At 42.4% G+C, this 24,179-nt stretch overlaps 1 protein-coding gene across 8 annotated transcripts in view; it reads right to left on the reverse strand.

Moving 5' to 3' along the window:
- The window catches only part of MAP7D3 (MAP7 domain containing 3), an 89,805-nt gene that overhangs the window by 29,088 nt on the left and 36,538 nt on the right, over nucleotides 1-24,179 (reverse strand). The window contains exons 5-14 of one of the 8 annotated variants that reach the window (XM_088465767.1): nucleotides 22,898-23,003; nucleotides 20,663-20,695; nucleotides 18,910-19,014; nucleotides 16,925-17,023; nucleotides 14,383-14,478; nucleotides 12,691-12,816; nucleotides 9,908-10,056; nucleotides 3,591-3,721; nucleotides 1,607-1,857; nucleotides 166-295 (exon numbers count right to left, since the gene is read on the reverse strand). In XM_088465767.1, the coding sequence (XP_088321893.1) occupies nucleotides 166-295; nucleotides 1,607-1,857; nucleotides 3,591-3,721; nucleotides 9,908-10,056; nucleotides 12,691-12,816; nucleotides 14,383-14,478; nucleotides 16,925-17,023; nucleotides 18,910-19,014; nucleotides 20,663-20,695; nucleotides 22,898-23,003 (1,226 nt within the window). Of the gene's footprint in view, nucleotides 1-165; nucleotides 296-1,606; nucleotides 1,858-3,590; nucleotides 3,722-9,907; nucleotides 10,057-12,690; nucleotides 12,817-14,382; nucleotides 14,479-16,924; nucleotides 17,024-18,909; nucleotides 19,015-20,662; nucleotides 20,759-22,897; nucleotides 23,004-24,179 lie in introns of all 8 variants that reach the window. The other 7 variants (XM_088465765.1, XM_088465764.1, XM_088465768.1 and 4 more) reach the window with 7 other exon arrangements.

Here is a 24,179-nt window from a genome sequence, read left to right on the forward strand (position 1 = left end):
ATGATTTAACAGGAAGTACAAAAATCCTGCTTTTATAGTGTAGATTTTTCACTATTTCACCGAGATTTTGTATCATAGTCCAATTACAAACATGTCATTTTTTAAACTCATTTTTTTAGAATGCAATAAGATAAAGAAAATCAAATAAAAAAAAATATCACTTACTTTTCTTCTTCTTGTCTTTGAATTCTTTCTTGTTCCTCGCGCTCCCTCTGCTCCCGTGCAAGACGCCGTTTTTCAGCCAAGATTTTAGCAGCTTCCTCAGCAGTGGTGCTCCCCGATTTGTTACTAGGTTCTAAAAGTAAAAACAGATGTAATACTCCTGTAATAAACTGCAATATGCCAACAAAACTCATCTGACCCCAATATTTATTTCCATAATGTTGTCTCATATTGTACAATGATTTTTATTTTCACATCTGTTTAACATGTGTAAAAAAACACATTGATTAAAAAAAAAAAAAAAAAAAAAAAGTTTGTAACGTTAGAGTGTACATAATCTTGCTCTTATGTCTAAAAGAGAAAATCTCCTTGTTTGGGCATTTAAATAAGCTTGAAACATTACCTCCACATTTAAAATATATTATTAAAATCCCAGGACCTTAAATGGGTATTATGTAGAAGAATTACCTGGCTTATCCTGCTGGTTAGGTAAAGTCTTATACTGTATATATTTACATGTTGCCATAACTTATCTTTAGGATTACCCTTTGCATCCTATATTCCGTAGAGTTATATTGCAATTTTTCCCCACCCCTTCCACCTCTTATGCTAAGGAGTACAAAGTGGATGTTTAATTAATGCCATGATATATACTTCTGATAGAAAACAGGACAATAAAAATGTTATTTCCACTAAGTAGACTTTTAAATAGAATATGGTGTAAAACTGCATAGAAGTTCCATCATTCGAACTATAGAGGGCGCTCCTCACTGTTTTTAATGGAGCAGACTAGCACTGGCACTGTGATATCAGCAATGTCTGATATATAGTTGTAATAGAGTACAGTAGGCTCCTTTACTTCTCATTTCCGATTGTTAAAGTTGTTTCCCAAAGAAAGTATTCTAAATATTGAGCAGATAGAGAGCCTTTAGATTCAATTTAATTGCAACTGTACCATAATTGACACTAGTTTTTTTATTTTTAGGTGGTGTCAAATCCAAACAGGAGCAGGTGAGCTACACACGTTTCAGTCACAAAAATTCACATTTTGAAAGTACATGCAACTTTAAATCACTATTTACTATCCTTGTTGCTGGTCATTTACTATCCACAATATACCAAAATATTGTGCTTGAATATGAAGTGGAGGAAATAGTCAATAGACATAAATTTAAGACCAATTGTAAAAATAAAAAACCCCCAAAAAACATTGTGCCATTTCCAGAAATTGGATACGACATGAGGTGCGAGCAAAAATGAACAAGATTTATTTACAGAAACATCCCTCAAAAACACATTGCACAAGTCTACAACAGAACCTCACAATTTATCGAATTGGCTCCAAAACGTTTCCAATTGCCATAGAGGGTTTGAAGATTCAAAACATAGGGCAAAACCAGATGCATAACACATTGCTTGACATAAATACATAGGCTCACGTTACCATCTTTGGTCTTTGCTGTCTCCTTTTCCGAAGTCTGTACAGTTTTGGGTTCTGAGCTAATCACATCCAGAGATTTCTCCTTTGGTTTAGCTTCTGGTTCGGTGCTCTTTTTGGTAGCACTTAAGACAGTTGGCGTGAGTGTGGGACGCTGAATGGGAACTGGCTTGTGGGGCACTGTGGGTGAGGGAGGTCTCTGCTTCACACTTGGAGATGGGGGACGGTTCTTTTGTGCCAATGAACTACTGGTTCTTCTGAAATTTTTGTTAAAAATACACAAACGTCAGTCAATTCCTAGTTTCACTTCTCTCCTTGGGAAAATAATGCTTATGTGTAAAAAACATTCATGTTCTAATTTTTCATTCAGTTAATTAAAATAACTTTGCTTCATATTAATTAAAACATCTACATTAGTTTTCAGCAGCTACCACTGCCTTCCCATCTATAAAAGCACCAAGTTATTTTAATGCAAAAGGCATGTACTTCCGCAGTCGTAAGAGGTTTGTAAACTGGATCTAATTGTGTCTGGAAGGTCTGTTATAATCAGTATAAACTGGATATTATTGCAAGTGTGAGATATTAGAAAGGCTAATCAGATGCCTAACTGGGGCCCTTGAATACAAATCTGAGGCTGTTGCAATATGCGAGAAAGGTGAGGAAGAACTGCAATACTATGCACCACAACTGGCCCAGGTCACCGGACGGGATCGGTATGAAATCCCGCCGGCGCTCTGGCCGGCAGTTCGGATCCCGGGAGCGGCAGGCCGACAGAAGCAGAGTTCCCCGCAGCGGAAGCCGGACAGCGCTGGAAATCCCGACTGTCCTCAAGGTAAGTAAATACTAACCTAACTCCCTAACCCTCCTTAGGGGTGCCTGACCCTAACCTCCCCCCAAGTGCCTAAACCTAATCCCCCCCTTCCCCGCTGCCTAAATCCCCTGAGGGGGGTGCCTCCCCCTAGCCTAAACCTAACCCTCCCGGGGGGGGTGCCTAGTCTTAAATCCCCTCCGGGTGCCCTAAACCTAAACCCCCCCCCCCTGTGGCTGTTCGCTCGCGGCACCCGGCATCCCTTCGATTGTCATTTAACCCTCGCCAGGATAAAGCAGTCGGGAAGCCGGCTGTCGGGATTAAGACAGCTGGTTTCCCGATTGCATCCCCACCGGACAGACCCTGGTGACTATCTAATAAAAGAAACCCCCAACAAATCACGGACTAGCCTGGCATACAGCTATGGGACTGCATCAGGAAGGTCATAGATAAACCTCATGACTTTTGGATCATCTACAGCAGCGGTGGCCACATGCGGCTCTTCCGTTGTTCTGATGTGGCTCCCCTGACTGACACTGACTGCCTCCTTTGATAGGCGTGCATGTATGAGCAATGTGGTGATGTCACACCGCAAACAGGAGGCGGAGCTTAATTTGTGACTAAACCTGTAGCCACGAGGAGGACATGCGTCGCAGATACCGAGCCTACCTACGTGACAGACAGCTGCGACAGGGTAAGAGCTGTAGGTTTTTGTTTTTATTTTGTGACATGTGGGGGGGCTGGAGTAGCCCATTGAGTGGGAAGAAGTGTGGGGGAAGATGGTTGGACTGGAGTGCCCGGGTAGAGAGGGAGGGGGAGGAGGCTTCTTCAGTGTATTTTATGTGGATCTGTTTTTTTTCAATGGTTTTTTTCAAATTGTTTTGGCTTTTTCTTTCCCTTTAATAGTTACCTCTACAGTGATTGTAGAAGCATGTAAAAGCGCATGCACACAATCATACCTAGATGACCACGCCCCCTTTTGCACGTGCACCTTCGGTGTGCGCATGATCTCGGCTCTTTGACATACCTACAGATATTTTTGGGCTCTTTGCCCTACTGGTTGGCCTCCCCTGATCTACAGTCAGATGAATTGTGCAGTTCTGATTAATATGTACAATTCCGCTGTTTATATTTATCGGGGTGAAATGTGAAACAGAAGTAAACATATTATTAAACACTTACTTTTCATGTGTTGGTGAAGGAGCCCGTTTTGTTACATTTGAGGGTGAGGGAGATCTTCTCTGCAAAGTCACAGTAGGAGAAGGAGGGCGCTTCCCCACAGATGATGGCAGCTGTTTTTCAAGATCTGCCTTCTAGAAAGCATATTAAAATCTTATTTATAATAAGAAATATAGCTGTAACACTGTCACTTCTGTTCTAAACGAAGTCCACAATGACAAGATTCAGAACAAGCCATTCAAAACACATGCAGTATCTTTAAAATGTTACTTCTACAGGACATAAGGAACAAATGACTTGTTAAACTTTGTTTCTAGCAAAGTTTCAACACAAAGGCCTAAATCAGCAGTGTTAAGCTGGGTAGACACTGGGTCTGATTCAGAGATGGACGGAATTGCACAGCTGCAAACAAGCTGCTGTACAATTCAGTCCATCTAAAATGCTAGTGCAGCAAGAGGTGTCTGTAGGAAACATACACCTCTGTGCTGCATCTGCGTTCACAGCCTGGGATCACCATCGCAACCATCGGTCACGATGGTTGCTCCTATGGCCAGGCTGCGGAAGCTGAAGCTTACTGAAGCCTGACCGGGTCCTGGTCAGTTGCGAGATCAGGAAATCTGCATCCACTGACGATTACCCTGGCCTCGTCCCTTCTAGAAAACGGAGGCAATACGCCCATTTCTGGGAACGGAGGCCAGTCACGCCTCTGCTCGGCCTCCCAAACGCCACAGCATGTCAATCATACCGGGTCCTGCGCATGCACAGACCCCAAAACATCAGAGATGTGCGCTAACCATCTCTGAATCAGGCCCACTATACGGTGTGTCGTACAATATATCGTTCAGACGTGGATTGGAAATTTTACATTGTACACACTGTATAGATCAGTCGTTCACCGTATCGTCCCATCTACTGTTCTGCAGCATGTAACAGCACATCACACCGTCATACACCAGATCATGCAGTGTGTATGGCGCACACGATGTATCGTTACATTGCATCTTTGTTGGGTCGCACATTATATAGTGTGTACCCAGCTTTAGACTAGACTTCTGTTCTGTTAGGTCCATATCTGCTACAGTTCTAATTGCAAAAGCAAACCATTATTAATTTGGTACCACATAAGGAGAGTTATGGGAACACTGACCCTTGTTAACTCTCTTTCTTCAAAGTCCATAGGGTCCACAGGGAGACAATGGAGTGTAGGTGGTACCTGGATGACCGGACACCAACAGCAAAGCTTTTTTCTATCCTGGGATGCTCTGGTCCTTCCTCCTATACCCCGCCCACAGCCTGAAGGCAATTCTGTTTTGTTAACAAGCCCAAGGCAGGAGCAGGATAGGAGAGAAGGAAGACTGGTACACTGAAGAATCACACTCTCACACAGAGAAGGAAACAAGTGACCAAGAAAAGAAACCCATAGAACCCAGGTTCGTCAGGTCGGGTGCCCTATGGATCCCATGGATTCGAAGAAAGAGTTAACAAGTATAAGTTTTACGATAACTCTCATTTTCTTCTTCAGGGTCCATAGGGCTTCACAGGGAGACAATGGGAATGTCCCAATGCAGTTGTTCATGGGCACAAATGCTTCTGAGCTGAGAGGAGAACCCGGCACCTGAAGGAAGCATCTTGAGAGGCAAATGTATAAAATGCATAGAACCTAAGAAAGGTGTGGACAGAAGACCATGTGGCCTCCTTGTATCGGACGTGCCACAGCGGGCTGCCCATGAAGGACCCACAGAGCGTGTAGAATGAGCAGATACTGTAGCCGGCACAGGAAGGCCTGTCTGCGTGTAAGCCTGTGAGATAGTCATGGGAAGCCATCTGGCCAGAGTCTGTTTGTTAGCTGGCCATCCCTTCTCATTTATTATTTATTTTATCAACAGTTTCTTAACTGTATAGCGCAGCATATTCAGTTGCGCTTTACAATTGTAAGCATTAATAGAACAAAACTGGGTAATAACAGACAGGTAGGAAGGCCCTGCTCGCAAGTCCTTCTTGTGGAATCCATATAAGACAGAGGGAGTCCAAATTCCTTATGGAACTAGTATGGACCACATAGATCTTCAGTGCACGGACCACATCCAAAGAGGCCTTACCTGCTGAGAGGTCTGGTGATTGAAAGGTCGGAACCGTGATTTACTCATTAAGGTGGAAACAAGAGACCATCTTGGGAAGGAATCCAGGGAAAATTTGAACAACAGCCCTGTCCTGATGAAATATCAGAAATGGGGAGCGACAGAAGAGCGCCTCTAAATCAAATACCCTATGGGCAGATGCGATAGCAAGAAAAAGAGTCTTCACAATGAGCCATTTGACGTCTACTGAATCCAGGGGTTTGATTGGAGGTTCCTGAAGCGCATGGAGAACCACTGACAAATCCCACGGAGCCACAGGAGGGACAAAGGGAGGTTGTATACGTAGAACACCCTGCAGAAAGGTGTGAACATCCGGCAGAGAAGCAATTCTGTGCAGGAACCAGATGGGCAGAGCAGAGATGTGCACTTTCAGACAGGCTAAGAGGAGTCAAGAGATCCAATCCAGCTTGAAGAAAGGCAAGGACTCGAGAAACCCTAAAATCCTGGAGGGTCATAGCTTCTAGTAGCACACCACTGGAAATATGAATGCCACACTTTGAAGGTCGGAGTACCAATGGCGTCTGGGCCAAGCTGGAGTTACCAACAGGACCGTGCCCCCTCTCGCTTGAAATTCTGAGGAACACGAGGAAGAAGGGAGACTGGAGGAAAGAGGTAAACCAAATGGAAGGTCAACCTCACAGATAAGGCACACACGAAGGCTTGTCCTGGCCCCGTACACTGGAAGCTTGTGGTAGTGTCGCGAGGCCATGAGGTCCACGTCCAGTAGACCCCCATTTGACCACCAGAAGTTGAAATACTTCTGGATGTAGAGACCACTCCCCTGCATCCCCTTCCCAATTGAGAATCCCTGGGATGAACACTGCGGAGATGGCGCACAGCCCATGTAAGAATGCGGGACACTTCTGCCATCACTGACCGACTTCGAGTGCCTCCTTTGTGATTGAGATAGGCCAATGCCGTGATATTGTTGTACTGGCCTGTCCTGAATAATATTCTGAGCCAGAGTGAGGGCTTTGTAGATGGCTCGGAGTTCCAGGAAGATGATTGGTAAGATCGCCTCAGCTGGAGTCCAGTGTCCTTGGAAGGAGTGCTGACCAGTCACTCCGTCCCACCTGCGGAGACTTGCGTCCGTGGTGAGGAGTGCCCAGTCCGGGATCAAGACTTTTTCCAGTTATCAGCCAACCGTGCATTTGTAGAAAGGCAATGGTTATCTGTAGATGGGGTAGGGTCTTCATACGAAAGCTGGGCACCCTGATTAATTTGTTCAGAGACCTGAGGATGAGGATAGGCCGATGAGACCTGTTGGGCTTCTGAACCAAGAAAAGGGTGGAATAATAACCCGTCCCACGCTGTGATGAGGGGACCAGAATTATTACCCCCAAGAACAACAAAGACTGAATGGCCTTCTGGAAGAGCAGGGCTTTGCTTGGGTCCAATGGAGTTCCTGTGCAAAAGAACTGCTGGGGGGGGGAGGTCGCCTCAGGAATGAGGACATATCCGTGGGAGACCACTTCTTGTACCCAGGCATCTGTGGTGGTCTGAAGCCAGAACTGGGTGAAATGAAGAAGTAGGCCTCCCACCCTGGGAGCCCCTAGGGAGAGGCCCACCTCGTCAGGCTGAAGGCTTGTCCTCAGTTTTGGTAGGTGGACATCTAGTAACCCAGGCCCGTTTGGTCCTAGGCTTGGAGGCCTTTGTGGATGCCGAGTGCCGTGGAAAGGACTGAGCTTTAGCTTTCCCCTGGGGACGAAAGGACCCAAAGCATAACATCTGAGGCTTCGTAGTAGATGCAGAAGGCAAGAACGCCGTCACGATCTTGTCCAATTCTGAGCCAAACAGGATCTCCCCAGAGTAAGGCAGAGACTGCAAAGCCTTTTTAGAGTCAGAGTCTGCCTTCCATGAGCGAATCCAAATGATACGGCGGGCTACCACGGCAGATGCCATGGAAGCTAGGAGACTAGTATCCAAAGCCGCTTTTCCTAAATAGGAGGCTGCATCCCTAATGTGATAGATGTAGGAAAGCTGTTCCCTTGAAGCTTCAGAGGGAAATGTATCTTCTAGGGCCTCTGCCCAACTCTCAATGACTTTTGTCACACAGGCCATAACCTTGGGAGGACGAGTAATAGCTCCTGTAAGTGAGTATATAGACTTCAAGCAAGCTTCAATCCTTCTATCCGTAGTCTCCTTTTAAGGAGGTTGCTGTATGGATAGGTAAGGTACCGTTCTTAACCAGGCGTGTCACGTGGGAATCCACTGCAGGGGGAACTTCCCATTTAGTGCAATCATTAGCTGGAAGAGGGTAAAAAGAAATAAAGCATTTAGGGAGCTGAAACCTTTTATTTGGCATATTCCATGCTTCATTCATTAGATCAGATAGCTGATCAGAGTGAGGAAACTCTGGCAAAACTACTTCTGTCGCTTAAAGAGTGTCTCTTTTGCCTTAGCAGTGGGTTCTACCTCTTCTATTTGAAGAATAGATTTTACTGCTCTCACAAGTGCAGGTGTATATTCAATTTAGAGGGGGGTTCCTCCTCTCCCGAGGGGGAGTCAGAGTGAGAGAGGTCTCTGAGTCTTCTGCCTCCCCAGATGATAACGCAGAATCTGATAGCTGGGTGGATTGGGAAGATAACACAGCACGCTTAGTAGGTTTACTAGGTACGGGGTCTCTCCTTTTGAAACATATGTTGAAAGGCTGTAGAGGTATCCGCCAGACTCTGCACTGAGGTAGAAAGTACCCATGGGGGAGGCAAAGTGTTTGCAGGGAGTATCTGCTGTAGCCATCCCATAGAGGCAGCTCCTACAGGGACCGCTAGGTCGTCCGCAATTATTGCCAACACCTGTGAAAATGGAAATCCAGGGGTTGGTCCTGAGGAGAGGATGCAGGAGCTGATGGACCAGGTGCCGTATAACAAGATGCACACAGACCATTTTGAATGAGATCCTCTGAAGCTAAGCCTGCTAAGCAGAAGTCACAAGAAACCAGAGTGGGAGCAGCAGGCTGCTCATTATTCTTGCTGCAAGGATAATATAGCACACAATATGGCACAGTGTAGTGCGCAACACAGATATACAGCCTGTAACAGCCCTCTCAAATATAGGTAGATGTGAGGTACAAAGAACCCCCCCATACCTCAGTATTCCAGGATTATAATGAAAGAAAGGGAAAAGGTATAAACTGACAGTTGAGAAAAATAAACAGACAGCAGCTCTAGCACAAATCACATACAGTGCAGAGCATATTAGTTAACTGCAGTAAGCACTAAAATCAACTACACAGATCGCAGTGGCTGGTAGGAAATAGCGCTGTATAACCTGGCTTCTGGGAGAGGTATACAGGGAGACCGGACCCAGCGTTCCCAGTGAGGTTGTTGTAGAAAATGGCTGCCATGAGTCTCTGAGGGGGTGGAGGGTGAGGGAGGAGCAGCTCAGGAATGGCAAGACTGCAATGGAATGGTGCCCTGAGCTGGGGGAGGGGCCGCAATGAGAGGACCTTCTCCCCTATGCTGACATCAACCACCGGCTCCCTGGCCTTAGCTGTACCCTGCGCCAGTATAGGTTATGCCTTAGTGGAGTCCCGGACAAACCGGTGTCCACATCAGCGCCTCCGGTCTGTCTCCTGAGACCGGAGGTAAGACCGTGCATCGACCTGTCCCCTCGAGTCCCGGGCTGCAGTCTGGGGTTCGAGGAGCTCTGCTAGCTAGGTCCCCTCGGAGCCCCGAGAGTACCTAGCCAATTGCTGGAGTCGCGGCGCCGTGGAGTGGTGATGGAGCAGCAGTGCAGACGTCCAGGGGACTGTCTAGCACTGCTTGCTCTGTAGGAAAAAAAAGAAAAGAAAAATAAATCATAAAATAAATCTTGGGCACCAACGAAACTGAGTTGCCTTCAGGCTGTGGGCGGGGTAAAGGGGGGATGGACCAGAGCATCCTGGGATAGAAAAAAGCTTTGCTGTCCGGTGCTCCAAGTACCACAAACATCTCATTGTCTCCCTGTGGAGCCCTATGGACCCTGAGGGAGAAAATTATATACAGACAGCATTTACTACCGGATAATGATATTTTAAAAATTAACAAAAGAAATACTGCTAATCAAAGACTAAAAATAAGCCACTTGACTCAAAAGGCTTTGAAACAATGGGAAAAAGTTAATGTCTCAAAATAAATGAAGTCATTCCACAAACGATTAAAACAAACAAAAAAACACATACAAATAAATAATCATCTCTACCTGGTTAGGTTCAGTGGGGATAACGCCAGGTGCCGGACTTTGTGGGGATTTCAATCTGTCAATGCTGCGGCTGCGTATGGGACCTTTAGAGGCGGAGGGTGGGGTACTGCTGGTAGTGGCTGAAGCTGAACGAGGACAGAGGTAAGATTCTATAAAGTTAAGAATTTGACAGAACAAAACAGAGAGCCAAGTGCAGAGCATAGCGGAGGGAAAAGGAGAGAGAAAGAGACTGTGTGTTAGAAATGGCAGGGAAGCTCACCATAGGAAGTGCGCAGTGCAGCAGATCACACAAAACACCATCACCATACATTTAAGTGCAGACAAGCAACAGTACTAGGAAGAAAGACCCCTTCAGAAAATAAGACTAAAATTACAGGGTCTATTTACTAAATTGTTAAGTGTTGCCATGCTTTCTTAAAATATTTTCATACGGTCTTTTATTTCTCATTAGTTAGGCAAAGTTACAGGTGTATTTTCAATTAACTAACCAGCCTTTGCATATAATGACCTATAAAGCAACATTACATTTCCATTCATGTTTTGTAAATCTATTCTTGCTGGGAAACACACAGGTGCTCCTGTATCTCTGTATAAAGGGAAGCTACTTGCATTCTACCATTTTATTACTAGAGGTCAATGTTCCAATGGGGATTAGGAGGGACAGTTTAATGATAATTTCCCTAAATTTGCAGTGCTTACCCACTACTTACATAGGGAGGTTTGCTTAAAATAGTGCTATAATATTATTTATTGTAGTAAAACATTGTCTTTATCTATTTAGAAACATAAAATGTGTTTGCCCCTCTCTCTCTTGAAACTGACAGACAAAAGCTGGGTACACACTTGTCGATGTGTGTACCCAGAGATGCGATGCCCGATCACACGATAGATCGTACACACTGCATGATACGGTGACCAATCGCCTGATACATCGGACATCGGCTCCATCCACTATGCCAGGAGTCAGCATCTTGGTCGTTCCATTGGCCCTACATGCCAATGGAACAACCCCGATGGACGACCCACGGGACCTAGTGGTTGGACATAGTGGGTACAAACTGCACGATGCAGTGACGGATCACCTGATATGTCGGGCACCGGCTCCATCCACTATGCCGGCATCCGCATTTGGGTCGTTCCATCGGCCTTACATGCAGGCCGAGCTCTAGAATACCATGTAAGCTATGTACGTGTTTTGCCCGCAACATGGCAGAGAAAAGCGTGACTCGTGGCCTGCCACACAGCCTGATGTAACAGAAGGGAGACGGGGACAACTCCTTTAAAATTAAAAAAAACTGCCAGCCTCTGAGAAGCCATAAATGGATGGATGGATTATTTATAGGGTGTACTGAAAAGACTTCAATGTAGTAACGAGTGGTTTGAACCTTATTTCATAAACATATGGCAAGTTGCAAGTTTTTTTTCCCGGGTGCTCCATCAAATTTGCAGTTACATTTTCAGAGCACCAGGCGCTTGTTTTATAAATGTCCCTCTGAATAAGTTGTCAGCATGGCAGTTCCTCGTTCATTTAGGACAGGGGTGGGGAACCTTTTTTATATATAACATTATTCGCAGGCCCAGTTAGGGGAACAAAAACAAAGTAAATAAAAAAACAACACTCTAAACCAGGACCAAAATTATCTTTCTCCCCAGTTTTAAATTAACACAAGATTTCATGTATTTTTAGATTTTCTAATTTGGTTTACATGTGGCTACTTGCGGCCCACTAACATAGGCAACTTGAATTTAATCATAATATTGCAGACACATTTGGACTAACACTTGCGGAGGACTCTATGGGTGACAATTAGAAAAAAAAATATTTCTGGGTAGGGAAGATCATGAGCACAGAAAAAAAAAACAGGACACAGGGATATATTTACTTAAGTGCGGGTTTTTAGAAGTGATGGTGTTGCCCACAGCAACCAATCAGATTCTAGCTATTATCTTCTAGAAGGCACTAGATAAATAAGTAGAATCTGATTGGATGCTATGGGCAACACCTCCACTTCTAAAAACCCATACTTAGTAAATATACCCCATAATTTTTACTTACAAGAGTGAAAAGTGGGTAAGCACTGTAACTAGTACACAAATGTCTTTGCTAAAACTTACTATACGCTCTAGAAAAAGAGAAAGGCAATTCCTAAAATGCAAGATAAATATTTAGTTACAACTGCAAATGATGCAAATGATGACTGCAACTAACTGTAAACTGATTAAATTAGTAAATAGACCCAATGTTTTTTAACAAAGTGGTATAGAAAAACACATTGTGTGTGTGTGTGTGTAATTATCATGTTTTTTGTATTTAATACAATTTTAAAATAAAACATACAGCATTTTAAAGAGACATTTTTACATTTGTATATGTTAATGACATCCTACTTAAAAGGACTAAAAAAAAACATAACCAGGGCCAGAGTGGTGGCTACAGATGCACTTTACTGCTGACCATATTCTAACCATAATACGTAACACCTATGGAACTCTGCTGAGCTTGGTTTTGCTATTCTAAGAATAAAAAAAGCAGGCTTTCAACTGGCATACATTGAGAACCTTGCTATTATTATTCTCATCAAAACTCCTAAAGCGTTTTACTTGTCCTGCAAAGTGGGTTAAATGATACTGGACCCTCAGCCCTTTAAAAAGCGGAGAAGTTGGAGAACATTCTCCATGATGCTGTGTGTTACAGGACACAGATTCCCAAACTGACTTAGTAATTGCATGTGGAGCACTCAGGTTAGAAGATGCAAGTGCAATTTCCAGGCTCTTGAGGTTACCTGGTGGCTCTTTTCCATCAGCTGATAATGTGGCAGCACTCTTACTCCTAGCTAGGGAAGACTGAGTGGGGGCGAGGAGGCGACTGATTATACTATTGTCCAGAGGACTGGTCGGGGGGCGATGAGCTAAATGAACAAATCAAATGGGCATTGTCATGAATATGTACAATGCAATACATAAAAATAAACAAAATGCTGAAACTGGATTAAAAAGTATCAAGCACCAAGAGAAAATAGTATTAGATGTTAGAAGGAAATCAGATTAAATGCAATAATATCCAGAAGAAATGCAGGCAACATGTTTAGCAATTTTAGTAACAAATTAATGTCAGGGCACTAACAGGTGAAAGTCATTACTTTTCATAAATAACTGATCATATTACATAATAGTTACATTAGTACTCCAAATATCAGTAACAGGGGGCCAAATGTAATAACCTGTGAGATGCGGCAAGATTCAACAGTATTGCAGCCAACATTCAGTATTACTTTTTGTTAACATTTGGGCGGTTTGTTTTAGACAAAACCAAAAGGTTTTCCTAAAAAATAAAATTGCCTCTTAAGGCATCTTAATACATGGTGCGATGGCACAGTGTGGGGCGACAGGGGATCCGTTGTCCGACATATCGGGCGGTCCGCGCACACAGTGCAATCGGGTGGCCGACCGCCCGATATGCCGGCTCCCCCGTCTCACCTGCATAGCAATCACTGGGATAGCACATCGCATCCCCTGATCCTATGGTCCTGCAGAGAGATCAGGAGGTGCGACCCCGCGGGAGAGCGCTCGGCGTGATATCAGGGCCATACACTGTGTGATATAGCAGGCAAATCGCACCAATCAGTCGGATTGTCTGCTATATCGCCCCATGTATGGGGGCCTTTAAAAGCTAGCGGCTTCATTGCCGGAATCTCGCAGGCCATTACGTTTGGGCCAGAGTGTTGATATAATGCATATACAAAAAAAGACTGACATTATTTATTATTCTGGTAAGGAAGCAGCTGAAAGAAAAACATTTGCTTTGTAAATGGTACTTTACAGAAGGCAGAATAAAACAGGTGCATAATAAAGATTTATATTAAAACAAAAATTGTAGTTAAATTCTGGTAGAAGAAACAAAGATTAGTTCCAGGCATAACAATGCAGGCCAGGCAGCACAGCACCCAGGTTCAAATGATTATATTGGGGATGGTCCTTGTAAACAAGCACAAGGCTTGGTTGGAGCTTATTTAATGAAATTGAGCAATGTGCAGAAACGCACTGGAACGCAACAAAATAAAATGTTCGTTTTAATTTTCAAACCTTTCCTAGAAAAACAGGCAGGATCTGCTCTGGGGTTACACACATTTGTGCACATTGCACCATTTTATTAACCTTTATGTTGACACCTGACTTTTAAATACTAAATTGTAAAAGTTACCAACTTGTAATTTATGTTGTGTGAAATCCCAAATGACTCATTTTCAGTTGTGTGGTTTTATGACATATGAAACAGAAAAAAGCTTAACTGCACGTCTGCAATTGTGTAGGTGTGTGCATATACGGTGTACCAGTGTATAGTGTAAAATGTTTGCACTTCGATAAACCATTTTTAATCCACAGTGTGTTGTAGATGAAGCCTGGGTGTCATGGACACAGCAAGTGGTTGTTAGACGGGAGCCCTGCTAAGCACACAAAGCAGACTGACATAACACCTGGGCTTTCTTCCTTTTTCACAGCCTCTAGAAGGAGAGAGGACTTTTTATTACTCAGCCTACTGAGTGAGGAGCTCCTCTTCTGGCCTGCTCCACCTGAGTGTCAAACCAACAGAACAGCACTGATCATGCAGAAACACACACCGATACCCTGTAACATTAGCAATCTTATCAACAATCACTGCTTAATTATATTAAGTGGACACTACTAACAAATAAAATAAATCCCCTCCCAAAAACTTCTGTGGTTTTAAACTTTCAAGGCATGTTTGACCAACCCCTCACTTAAATTATAATTTTACATTTCCATATTCTGCTCGTGTTCCCAGATAAAGATTTTCAAATCATATCACTGGCATATTCACACCAGCACAGAGTATTTCAGGAACTGTGTAAATGATGTGCTAGAGAGAGATATGAATAGTATACTTGTGTGACTGTGTAAGTATATGCCAGGATCGCATAAGACAAGGACAGTGTCCCAATGTGTGCAGGGGATGGAGGCAAGCAGGAAGCTATAGGTAAAGTTACACAGTGCAGTGATGTCAGGATCCTGTCATACTGGTGCAGGAAGATTGCGGTGCCACACACTCCTCTATATGAGGAGAAGTGCATATTCTTTCAGTAGATGGAGTCATCACAGGCACACAATGAATCAATAGCCCTCTATATTGTACATCACTCTGCATTTCACATAATGTATGCACTTATTGTGCTTTATCTCATAGAGATAAGATTGCTTGCGCGTCTGTTCTGTCTACTGGAAGAAAAATGGAAGCAGCACAAGTGGATTAATACAGCCCATGAGCACTTAGCCTAATTATTCACAAAGCATCGGTCAGTCTCTCCACATCCAGCCTCCCCATTAATGTCATCATTCATTACCAGTGTAGAGAACAGGTAATTAGCAGCATGGTTGGGGTACACTAATAGCAGCTTTATTACAGCAGATTCATATTTATTTTTCATCGGTCATTATTTAATATTTTAAAAGAAAAGAAACGAGTCTGGTACAACTCCTCCTCATACTATAATAGGCAGTTTGCTGTTGTCAGGATTCTAAAGATATTGATATATTCTTTCTTTCTGAGACAAAGTATACATCCTGCTGACCTGTCTGGCCATTTTTAGAAGGCCAGATCAGTAGAATTTCTGACACTGGACTCGGTCACAGCTAGATGTCCTTTAGGACACTCCTCCAATTCCCCTTCGCTAAAATCCAGCATACTGCTTACATGTGAAGCACCTAAGCCACCAAACCACAAATGAGTCCTATTCTACACACCTTATTTTGTCCCATTATCAATGTCGTCAGTTCATCAGTCAACCAATACATGTGTGGTATCAATGCAATCGTCACAATTTGTAATGTTATTACAAATGTGCCCACATACATCTAGCCTCCTTGCTTGTTAAACAGCTCTTCTAGTCATGCCATGCCGTGGTGTGAGACTGTAGCGCCAAGTGTCTTTTCATGTGACTTTTTACCTTCAAATGCGTCTTATTCGCACAGCGGAGCGAATAGAAGGCACAAGCAGCTTCTGCTGATTAAACTGATGTGGCATGCCTATATTCTGCGGGTAACTGCGGGTGAATCTGCATACGAAATACTACATAACAGCATCCCAGCCACTGACACTGTAACATAGCATTTTGAGTCGCACACAGAACATAGGCATCCCGCATATCATTTTAATCAGCAGAAGCTGCTTGTGTGTTCTATTTGCACCGCTGTGTGAATAAGACGCATTTAAAAAGGTAAAAAGTTGCATGAAAAGATGCTCGGCGCTACAGAGTTACATGGCTGATGTATGTGGACACATCAGTAGTTTGTGTTTGAGATATTTTTATTGTAAATGGTTTCTGTAACTTTATTTTTTAAGTATTTCAACCTAAAACTTCAGTTTTGTGCTTTTAATTAGGAATACATTAAGATTCCTCTTATGGTCTCTTCCGTGAGTACTTAAAAAAAAAAAAATATTTCAAAAAAGTGCTGCCTCCTCAAAATGTTGTTTTGACACTCCTCATAAGGAAGTGGTTAGTAAACTTTTTATGTGACTGAAATAGAATACACTTTGGGAGTGATCACTCTGCTGCTGGTATCTTGCAATACTGAAGAGCAGTTGACTAATTGGTGTTCAATCAGAGGTTTTTAATCTAACAATTCTCCTGCTCCCACTAGAACAGTGATCCATGACAGGTACTAACAGGCACTGAACCACAGGTACTAACAGGCACTGGACCACAGCCATTCTGCTCAGTGGGATTAAATGAAATGTTAAGCATTAGCGCATAGCACCTCTAAGAAAGCAATGAGCTCTAAACAGTCCTGTAAATTGTATCTGAAATTTATCAGGTGGACTGAAGACGACTTAGCCTTAATATAGCACTCTTGGTGTTGGGACAAATTTGTAGAAGGTAATAAAATAGATATACAATGTATGACGGTGTGGTGACATTAAACAGCGTTTTGTAAAGTATTTCAGGTGATATATTTTAAGGGTTAAATGTAATTAGTAATTGGATATAAGCTATGTTGCACCTTTCTTTTCCAGGGCAGATACCCTAGGCGAGGGGGGCTGTGGGCTGAGAGTAGTTTTGTTACTCAGCCTGCTTAATGATGCGCTCCTCTGCTTGGTACCTGTAAGAAGTGCACAGTTAACGACAACAATCACACTGCATCTGCAGCCGCACTGGAACAACCGCTGCAAATCGCTTTGTATTACAGATATATAAAACACATTTGAATGCAAATCGAAAAGGAGAAACAATTCCTGTTAAACTGCCAACACTAAAGTCAATTCATAACCATCTTTAGCATTTATACAGTGAGACTGAAACTATGCCCACACACATACAGACATGCTCCCAATCAGCCGATGTACACGATTTCCCCTGAGCTCTCCCCAGGCAGTCGTGGTCACGATTTGGACTTAAAAATGTCCAATCTGACTTAAGATCTATCTTGCAGCCAGTGCATTGTATCCCAGATTGGCTAATCTGCTCTACAGCATGGCAGATCTGAAGATGCGAGGTACGACTAGCGGGGACGCGCATCAGCATCGTGATCAAGAGTAGAAACTCACGATTTGGCCATTTTTTACATGATCTGTCGTCACGATTCGTCGAAATCGGCCAAATTGGATGAAAAGTCGGTATGTGTGTGGGCACCTTTAGACATAATTACAATTTAACACATTGTACATAAATGAACAGTGTAAAAAGCTGAACTCTTAAATTCTTATGCAGCCTGGTGCTCACATAATGGCAGAAAAAGTGCCCAAAAATCCATCAGTAGAGAGAGAACAAGTCAGGACTGGAAGAGGTAACCTTAAATATTTGGCAGCTAAAGGGGATGTCCCCAAAGCAGACCTTTTCTTGTACTTGCAGACATTTAGATGAATGTAGTTAAAATAGTAAATTTTGCTACCACTAGGATCCAGTGCTGTGGGACAAAGGGTGAAAAGCCCAATTGCCAAAGAAAAAGGTTTTCTTTACTCCGGGGAAAGGGTTAGGCTGCGAGAAAGGTGGGTTAGGAGGAGGGTTAGAGCTGGGCACCGGGATTCTGACTGTTGAGATGCCGCCGGGATCCCGTACCCAACCCGTGTATAGCTACATGTTTATCAAGCGATGAAAAGTAGTACTTTCACGGAGATAAACAGTTTGCTTCTCCCGTTAATGCCATCTCTAAATAGCATTAACAATGGTACAGGGAGATAGCCTGGCCCTAACTACAGTCTTCCTAGGTCCTAGCTCCTCCTCTCCCCTCCTGCACATACTGTACAGCAGAGCAACAGGACAAGACTTTTTATTTATTTTTTTGGACAATCATTTACTTCATTATTTTATGAATATTTTAGCTTTTATTTTTAATACTAACATATTGCTATTTTTCTATAATTAATATTGGACAGGACAAAGTAATAAAGTTCTAATGCTATCAATGCAGACTTCAAAATAGGTGTACTATACAAATCAGATATGGATGCCATTGAGATACTGCGACAGCAGATGGAATACTTCAACAACATTTTGTGCAAACCGCAGTATATCTAACGGGGGACATTTATTTTGCAGTAATTCTTCCAAAAGTACAAACTTTCAAAAACTACACGGGTTGTCAGGAACGGGTTTCTGCTGTGTAAGTATTCACTATAAGGGCTCGAGTTGTGAGAGAATGAGTGTTAAGGTTAATAAAACTGCTTACCATGGTGAGAATGATAACGGCATCATAATTTAAACCCTTTTTTTTTTAATTTTAAAGACAGCTCAAGAATTATTTCAAAGGACATACTTGAAAAGAGTACAAATTATATGTAATTTAAAATAAATGAACCTGAAACAAGGGAAGAATATAATATTAAAGAGTCACAGCTTTGGTATCACTTTAAATCAATAAAAAATAAAACATATGCAACCGCTGAGTATGGAGGTTCACTCGTTATCAAAAACGCAGACCCACGAAAATGATAAAACATCACAGTAAATACTAATACGCAAGATCAATAATTAATCACAGAAATTTACCTTTTTCCGTAGAGCTCATAAGAGCGGCAGATGAGGAAGACAGACGTTTATGTATGACGCTGTCCGTCTGCTTTAAGTTAGACGCTGATGTGGAGCGCTTGTTTGCTGTAGAGATAAAAAACACATAGAACATGATCACCAGGTACAAACACTGTTAGGTATTATACGTGCAAAGGATATAGGAGCCAAACACTGAATGCTTGGGGTGTACATTATTGATAACTGAAGGGGGTCATGCACAAGTGAGACCATACCAAATATATAAAGAACACGGAAAAGCAGCAGGGAGACAAGTAAAATGGGATAGAACTGATCTATATATTTCAGACATTATAAAAAGTTCCTCAAGTGCACAACCAAAATAAAAAATCTTAAAACTTTTCTCCCAAACAGTGAGTACTGACCAAAAATGGGTTATGGCGGAGATCACATAAAATCAACAATATGACTATGATGGTAGGAAATAAGATGTATGTACACACAGAACTAAATCTGGATATGGAGGGCCAAGCAGTGAAGACGCAAACCATCACATAGAACAAGCGTATAAGTATATTACAAAGTGCATAAAAGGGTAATAAAAAATGCTAACAATGCATATAAAAGGCACAACAGTACAAAAACCGATGCACACAATTCAAAATTTTTAGGGCCTTTATTAAAATATATGTGCATTTGGACAGTAAAAAGTAATTAATGAAAGAAAGTAAAGTGACAAATATACAGTAAAAACTTGAAAACAATGAATAATTGGGGCTTCCTGGGGATGTGCTGTACTAAAGCACTCTAATATTTTCCAACCATTACACATTTCAAATTCTAAATGCTATTTGCATTTAGGCGCTCTAACACTATGTATTGATGCTTTACCTTCCTTTGCATCCATGCAATGTAAAGAATAAAATAGAAGATGGTAATACACTATTATGGCTATATGATTTTACCTCATTCCTATGCTGCTGCTGGTAAGTCTACTTAAAATCATCAAAATTGTGAATAGTTCCATTTCCTCCCTAACCTATTATTTCATGATGAAATAGCTTGGGGTCATGGCCTTGTGCCGAGGCCTGTGTATGATATCATGAAGGACATGGTCTGGAAAGGACCAAAACTATGACAGAGTGCAGTCAGAGAGGTAGACACGACCCCAAGTACAGTCTGCTCACAGTCTGCACATGGGATTACATAAAACTCTCTGATTGTACATACACCCCACATAATAGGCATTACTCGTGAAATGCAGTGTGGCCTTTTTACCATACTAATAAGGAACACCTCATAAAACCAGCTTTTTAAAACAGGCATAAAAGGGTTTAACAAATCGTGCAGGGGAGCAATGATATAAAAGCGGTGACATTTAGTTAGTTTAAATGCTATAAGATACAATTAATATGTATAACATATCTGACACCTATGTTATCATATTAACTGCTGTAAGTCATGTCCCATGTTTAGAAGGGCTGTCCACTTTTTGACTTGTCCTCACCCTCCATGCATCTCTACTAAAAGAGAACTAGACTGATTTGGTCCTGCTTTCTGCCAGCTCACAGCATGAGATGGCTCCCTACATTAGGGAACGGGAAGGGAGCCAGGGGAAGGAATGTACCCGTATGTTACTTGGAGTAGAGCGGAGGGCAGACAAGGAAGAGGACATTTGTCTATAAGTGGATAACCCCTTCAAGTAAGGCGATGCAAGCTATAGCCAGAATGTTAGAGGTTAGTTTATAAGGGACAACAAGAATTAAATAAATACCGCTAGGTCCACTTTTATCTTCAGGCTGTGGCTCTGTGGAGGAAGAAATTGTGTCTATAATATTTACAGGGCTGGGGGAGCTACTTCCAGGTACACCTATGCAAGAACAACAAAATGTAAGCAGGGCACAAAGCAAATGACATCTATGAATGCATGCTGACATTATAAATAGCAACTCCAAATCACACGCTTCCATGTTGCCCTAAATGACCACATAAAGAATAGAAATGGCTAGGCCAGGGTGCTATCTAAATATGTATATTTCCTGTGGCTATGTGAGTTTCATCAGAACGCTCAGCTTTTCCCCCAGAGTCCAATAATATACTGCTAGGTTATATGGCTTCTTGCTTAAAAGGGAAAAAAACAAAGTGTACGTCTGTGCTTATCGTAGGGAAATGATGTTGTAGGTTCCCTGGGGCTAAAACAGGTGGAACTTTACAAACATACTTAAACAAATACATGAAATTAAACCAGAAGTTCCAAAACGCAGTCCTCAAGGCTCCCCAACAGTTCAGGTTTTAGAGATATCCATGGTTGAGCACAGATTGCTTAATTAGTACCTCAGTCAATTTGAATTAACCACCTGTGCTCAACCATGGATATCTCTAAAACCTGAACTGTTGGGGAGCCTTGAGGACTGCGATTGGGAACCTCTGCATTAAACAATAAAGTATAGAAAAGCAAAATGTAATATATCTGATATAAAGTAAATAATTAATAGCACTGAACATTTTCATGTTGATGAAAATTACCAGTATTAAAATGCTAACATTATCAATGCTAAACTTTGCTGTCTGAGGGCCTGATTCAGCAAGGACCGCAATTGCAAAGCTGCACACAGGCTATAGATATATGATGTATGCATGCAGGCAACTTTGCAATTGCGATCCTTGCAATAATGCAAATGCAGCAAGAGGTGTATAACACCCCTTGCTGAATTTGTGATCCCAGCACAGCGACGGAGGACGGATCACCATCACGACCATCGGTGGTCGATGGTCGCAATGGTGGATGGAGCCGGGCTTACTCCTGCTGGCCGGCTTGCGAGTCCTGAAGACTGCGTACGTCCACACAGTCTCTGGGCTGGCCACTCCCGGAAAACAGGGCAGACATGTCCCCGTTTCCGGGAACAACGGCTACACCCGCCCCTTAAATGTCTCTGCCTGTCAATCAGACAGAAGCATTCAATGGCTTGCGTGCGATTGAGCAAGACCCATTCTGCACACTCGCAGCATGTGTCCTGCGCACGCGTAGAATCCGATAATCGGGGAATCTGCGTTCAGCAGTGAAAATCAGTTGCCCAACTTCAAATATTGGCACAAATAACCATACATTGTAAGTACAGAGCAACAATATATTTTTATGGCAGTTCATATTTTACCTTTAATTGAAATGGTTTATTGATATTTTGTTACACTTTGTCTGGCCAGATTGGACACCATATCGGGCACATTGTGTAGTGTGTACCCGCTATGTTGCTGACAATGTGCACTCCCACGCGTCGTCAGCTTCGTCAGTTGGACCTCCATGCAGGTCCGGCGGGCAACGTTAGCGAGGGCCATACTGCATGGCCCCCACTGTCAGCGGCAAGTGTACATGCACTTGCCAATGCCGGCACCCCACTGGGTTCCGTCGCTAACAAGGTCGGTACACACTAGACATCGTCTAGTGTGTACCAGCCTTTACGGTTGTTTTTTCTTTAGCACACAATTATCATCTCTAGAAATTAGCTGCTACTTTTTAGCCATCATTCTGGGGTTGAGAAAAGTTACACGTGACACGCAGCAACCATAATAAAGAGAAAACGTGACAGTGATTGGAGAACGGGTTTCCTTTGAGGTCAGAACATACTGTTCAAGAACTCATTACAAGTGTGGTATGAAAAGTCGACATTCATGTCCACGTGGACATTAGGTCGACAAGCAGTATGACATTCATGGTTAAAATGTGAACATGTTCATAACGTCGATATTTGATATGTCGACACCATAATATCAACATACATTACTTTGCATATTTTAAGCCTAACCCTAAAAAGAACACAAAAAAAAGGTACTGTCAACATTCTGTGTCGACATGTTAAATATCGACAGTTTAACCAGGTCAACATTTGTGAATGTCCACATTTTTTCTATTCGACCTCATGCCCACATCGACATTTAGAACCTGTCGACATTCTGACCGTATAACTGTAATTATATCATTTAAATTGAATGAAAGAAATTAATAAGTTACCTTGTTTATCACCGTCTACTGATCCACCCCATGACCATCTTTTCTGTCTGTGATCCAACTGACTGCTGCGTTCAAGAGTGCGTCGTACATTTGCCTCCCGACGTTCCTAAAACCAACAATTCTCCATTTGCAACATCTGTGCTGTGATAGCATCAAGAACATGTTCGCTGCTAGAAAATCTCACATCTTGAGAAATATAATTAAAAATATGGGCACATATTTTCCCAACAACCTATACATTTAGCAAATGCATCATGTAATTTCTTAACCTTTTAAAGACCCAGAGCACTTTTTAGCGCTCACATTTAATCATTTATGCCATGTGCTGGTCAAGAAAATTTTTTTTATTCATTTTATAGCAGTGTGCGCTGTCTTTGTTATTATTCTTATAATAAGTATTAAAGAGCCTTTGTCTGCATTTATTATGGTTAGAAAAGAAAACAGTAAAAATAATTTCACATGACTCTTCTACAATTAGTGCACCCACAAAAAAATGTGCTAAATAGGTTTATGAAATACTAATGACCCGCCACGGTTTTGCAAGGGAGCGATTTTGATTTTATGGCGATAGTCTTTTTTAACTGAGGTCTTATAAGATTGATGTACAGCTGTGGCCAAAAGTATTGAGAATGACAAGTATTGGTTTTCACAAAGTTTTCTGCTTCAGTGTTTTTAGACCTTTTTGTCAGATGTTACTATGGTATACTGAAGTAAAATTACAATCATTTCATAAGTGTCAAAGGCTTTTATTGACAATTATATTACGTTTATGCAAAGAGTCAATATTTGCAATGTTGACCCTTCTTTTTCAAGACCTCTGCAATTCGCCCTGGCGTGCTGTCAATCAACTTCTAGGCCACATACTGACTGATGGCCGCCCATTCTTGTCTAATCAGTGCTTGGAGTTTGTCAGAATTTGTGGGTTTTTGTTTGTCCACCCGCCTCTTGAGGACTGACCACAAGTTCTCAATGGGATTAAGGTCTGGGGAGTTTCCTGGCCATGGACTCAAAATTTCGATGTTTTGTTCCCCGAGCCACTTAGTTATCACTTTGGCCTTATGGCAAGGTGCTCCATCATGCTGGAAAAGGCATTGTTCATCACCAAACTGTTCTAGGATGGTTGGGAGAAGTTGCTCTTGGAGGATGTTTCACTATTCTACAGAACATTTTTCAAGGAAGGTTTAAGTATATGAAACATTAATGTGTAACATTAGCCAGAATAAATAGACAGACGCCTACCAGGGATTTTAATTTATACTATGTATAGATTATTGGGCGAGAG

This window comes from Taudactylus pleione, unplaced genomic scaffold (assembly GCF_031769625.1).
Source record: "Taudactylus pleione unplaced genomic scaffold, aTauple2 ptg000064l, whole genome shotgun sequence".
Classification (NCBI taxonomy): Eukaryota; Metazoa; Chordata; class Amphibia; order Anura; family Myobatrachidae; genus Taudactylus; species Taudactylus pleione.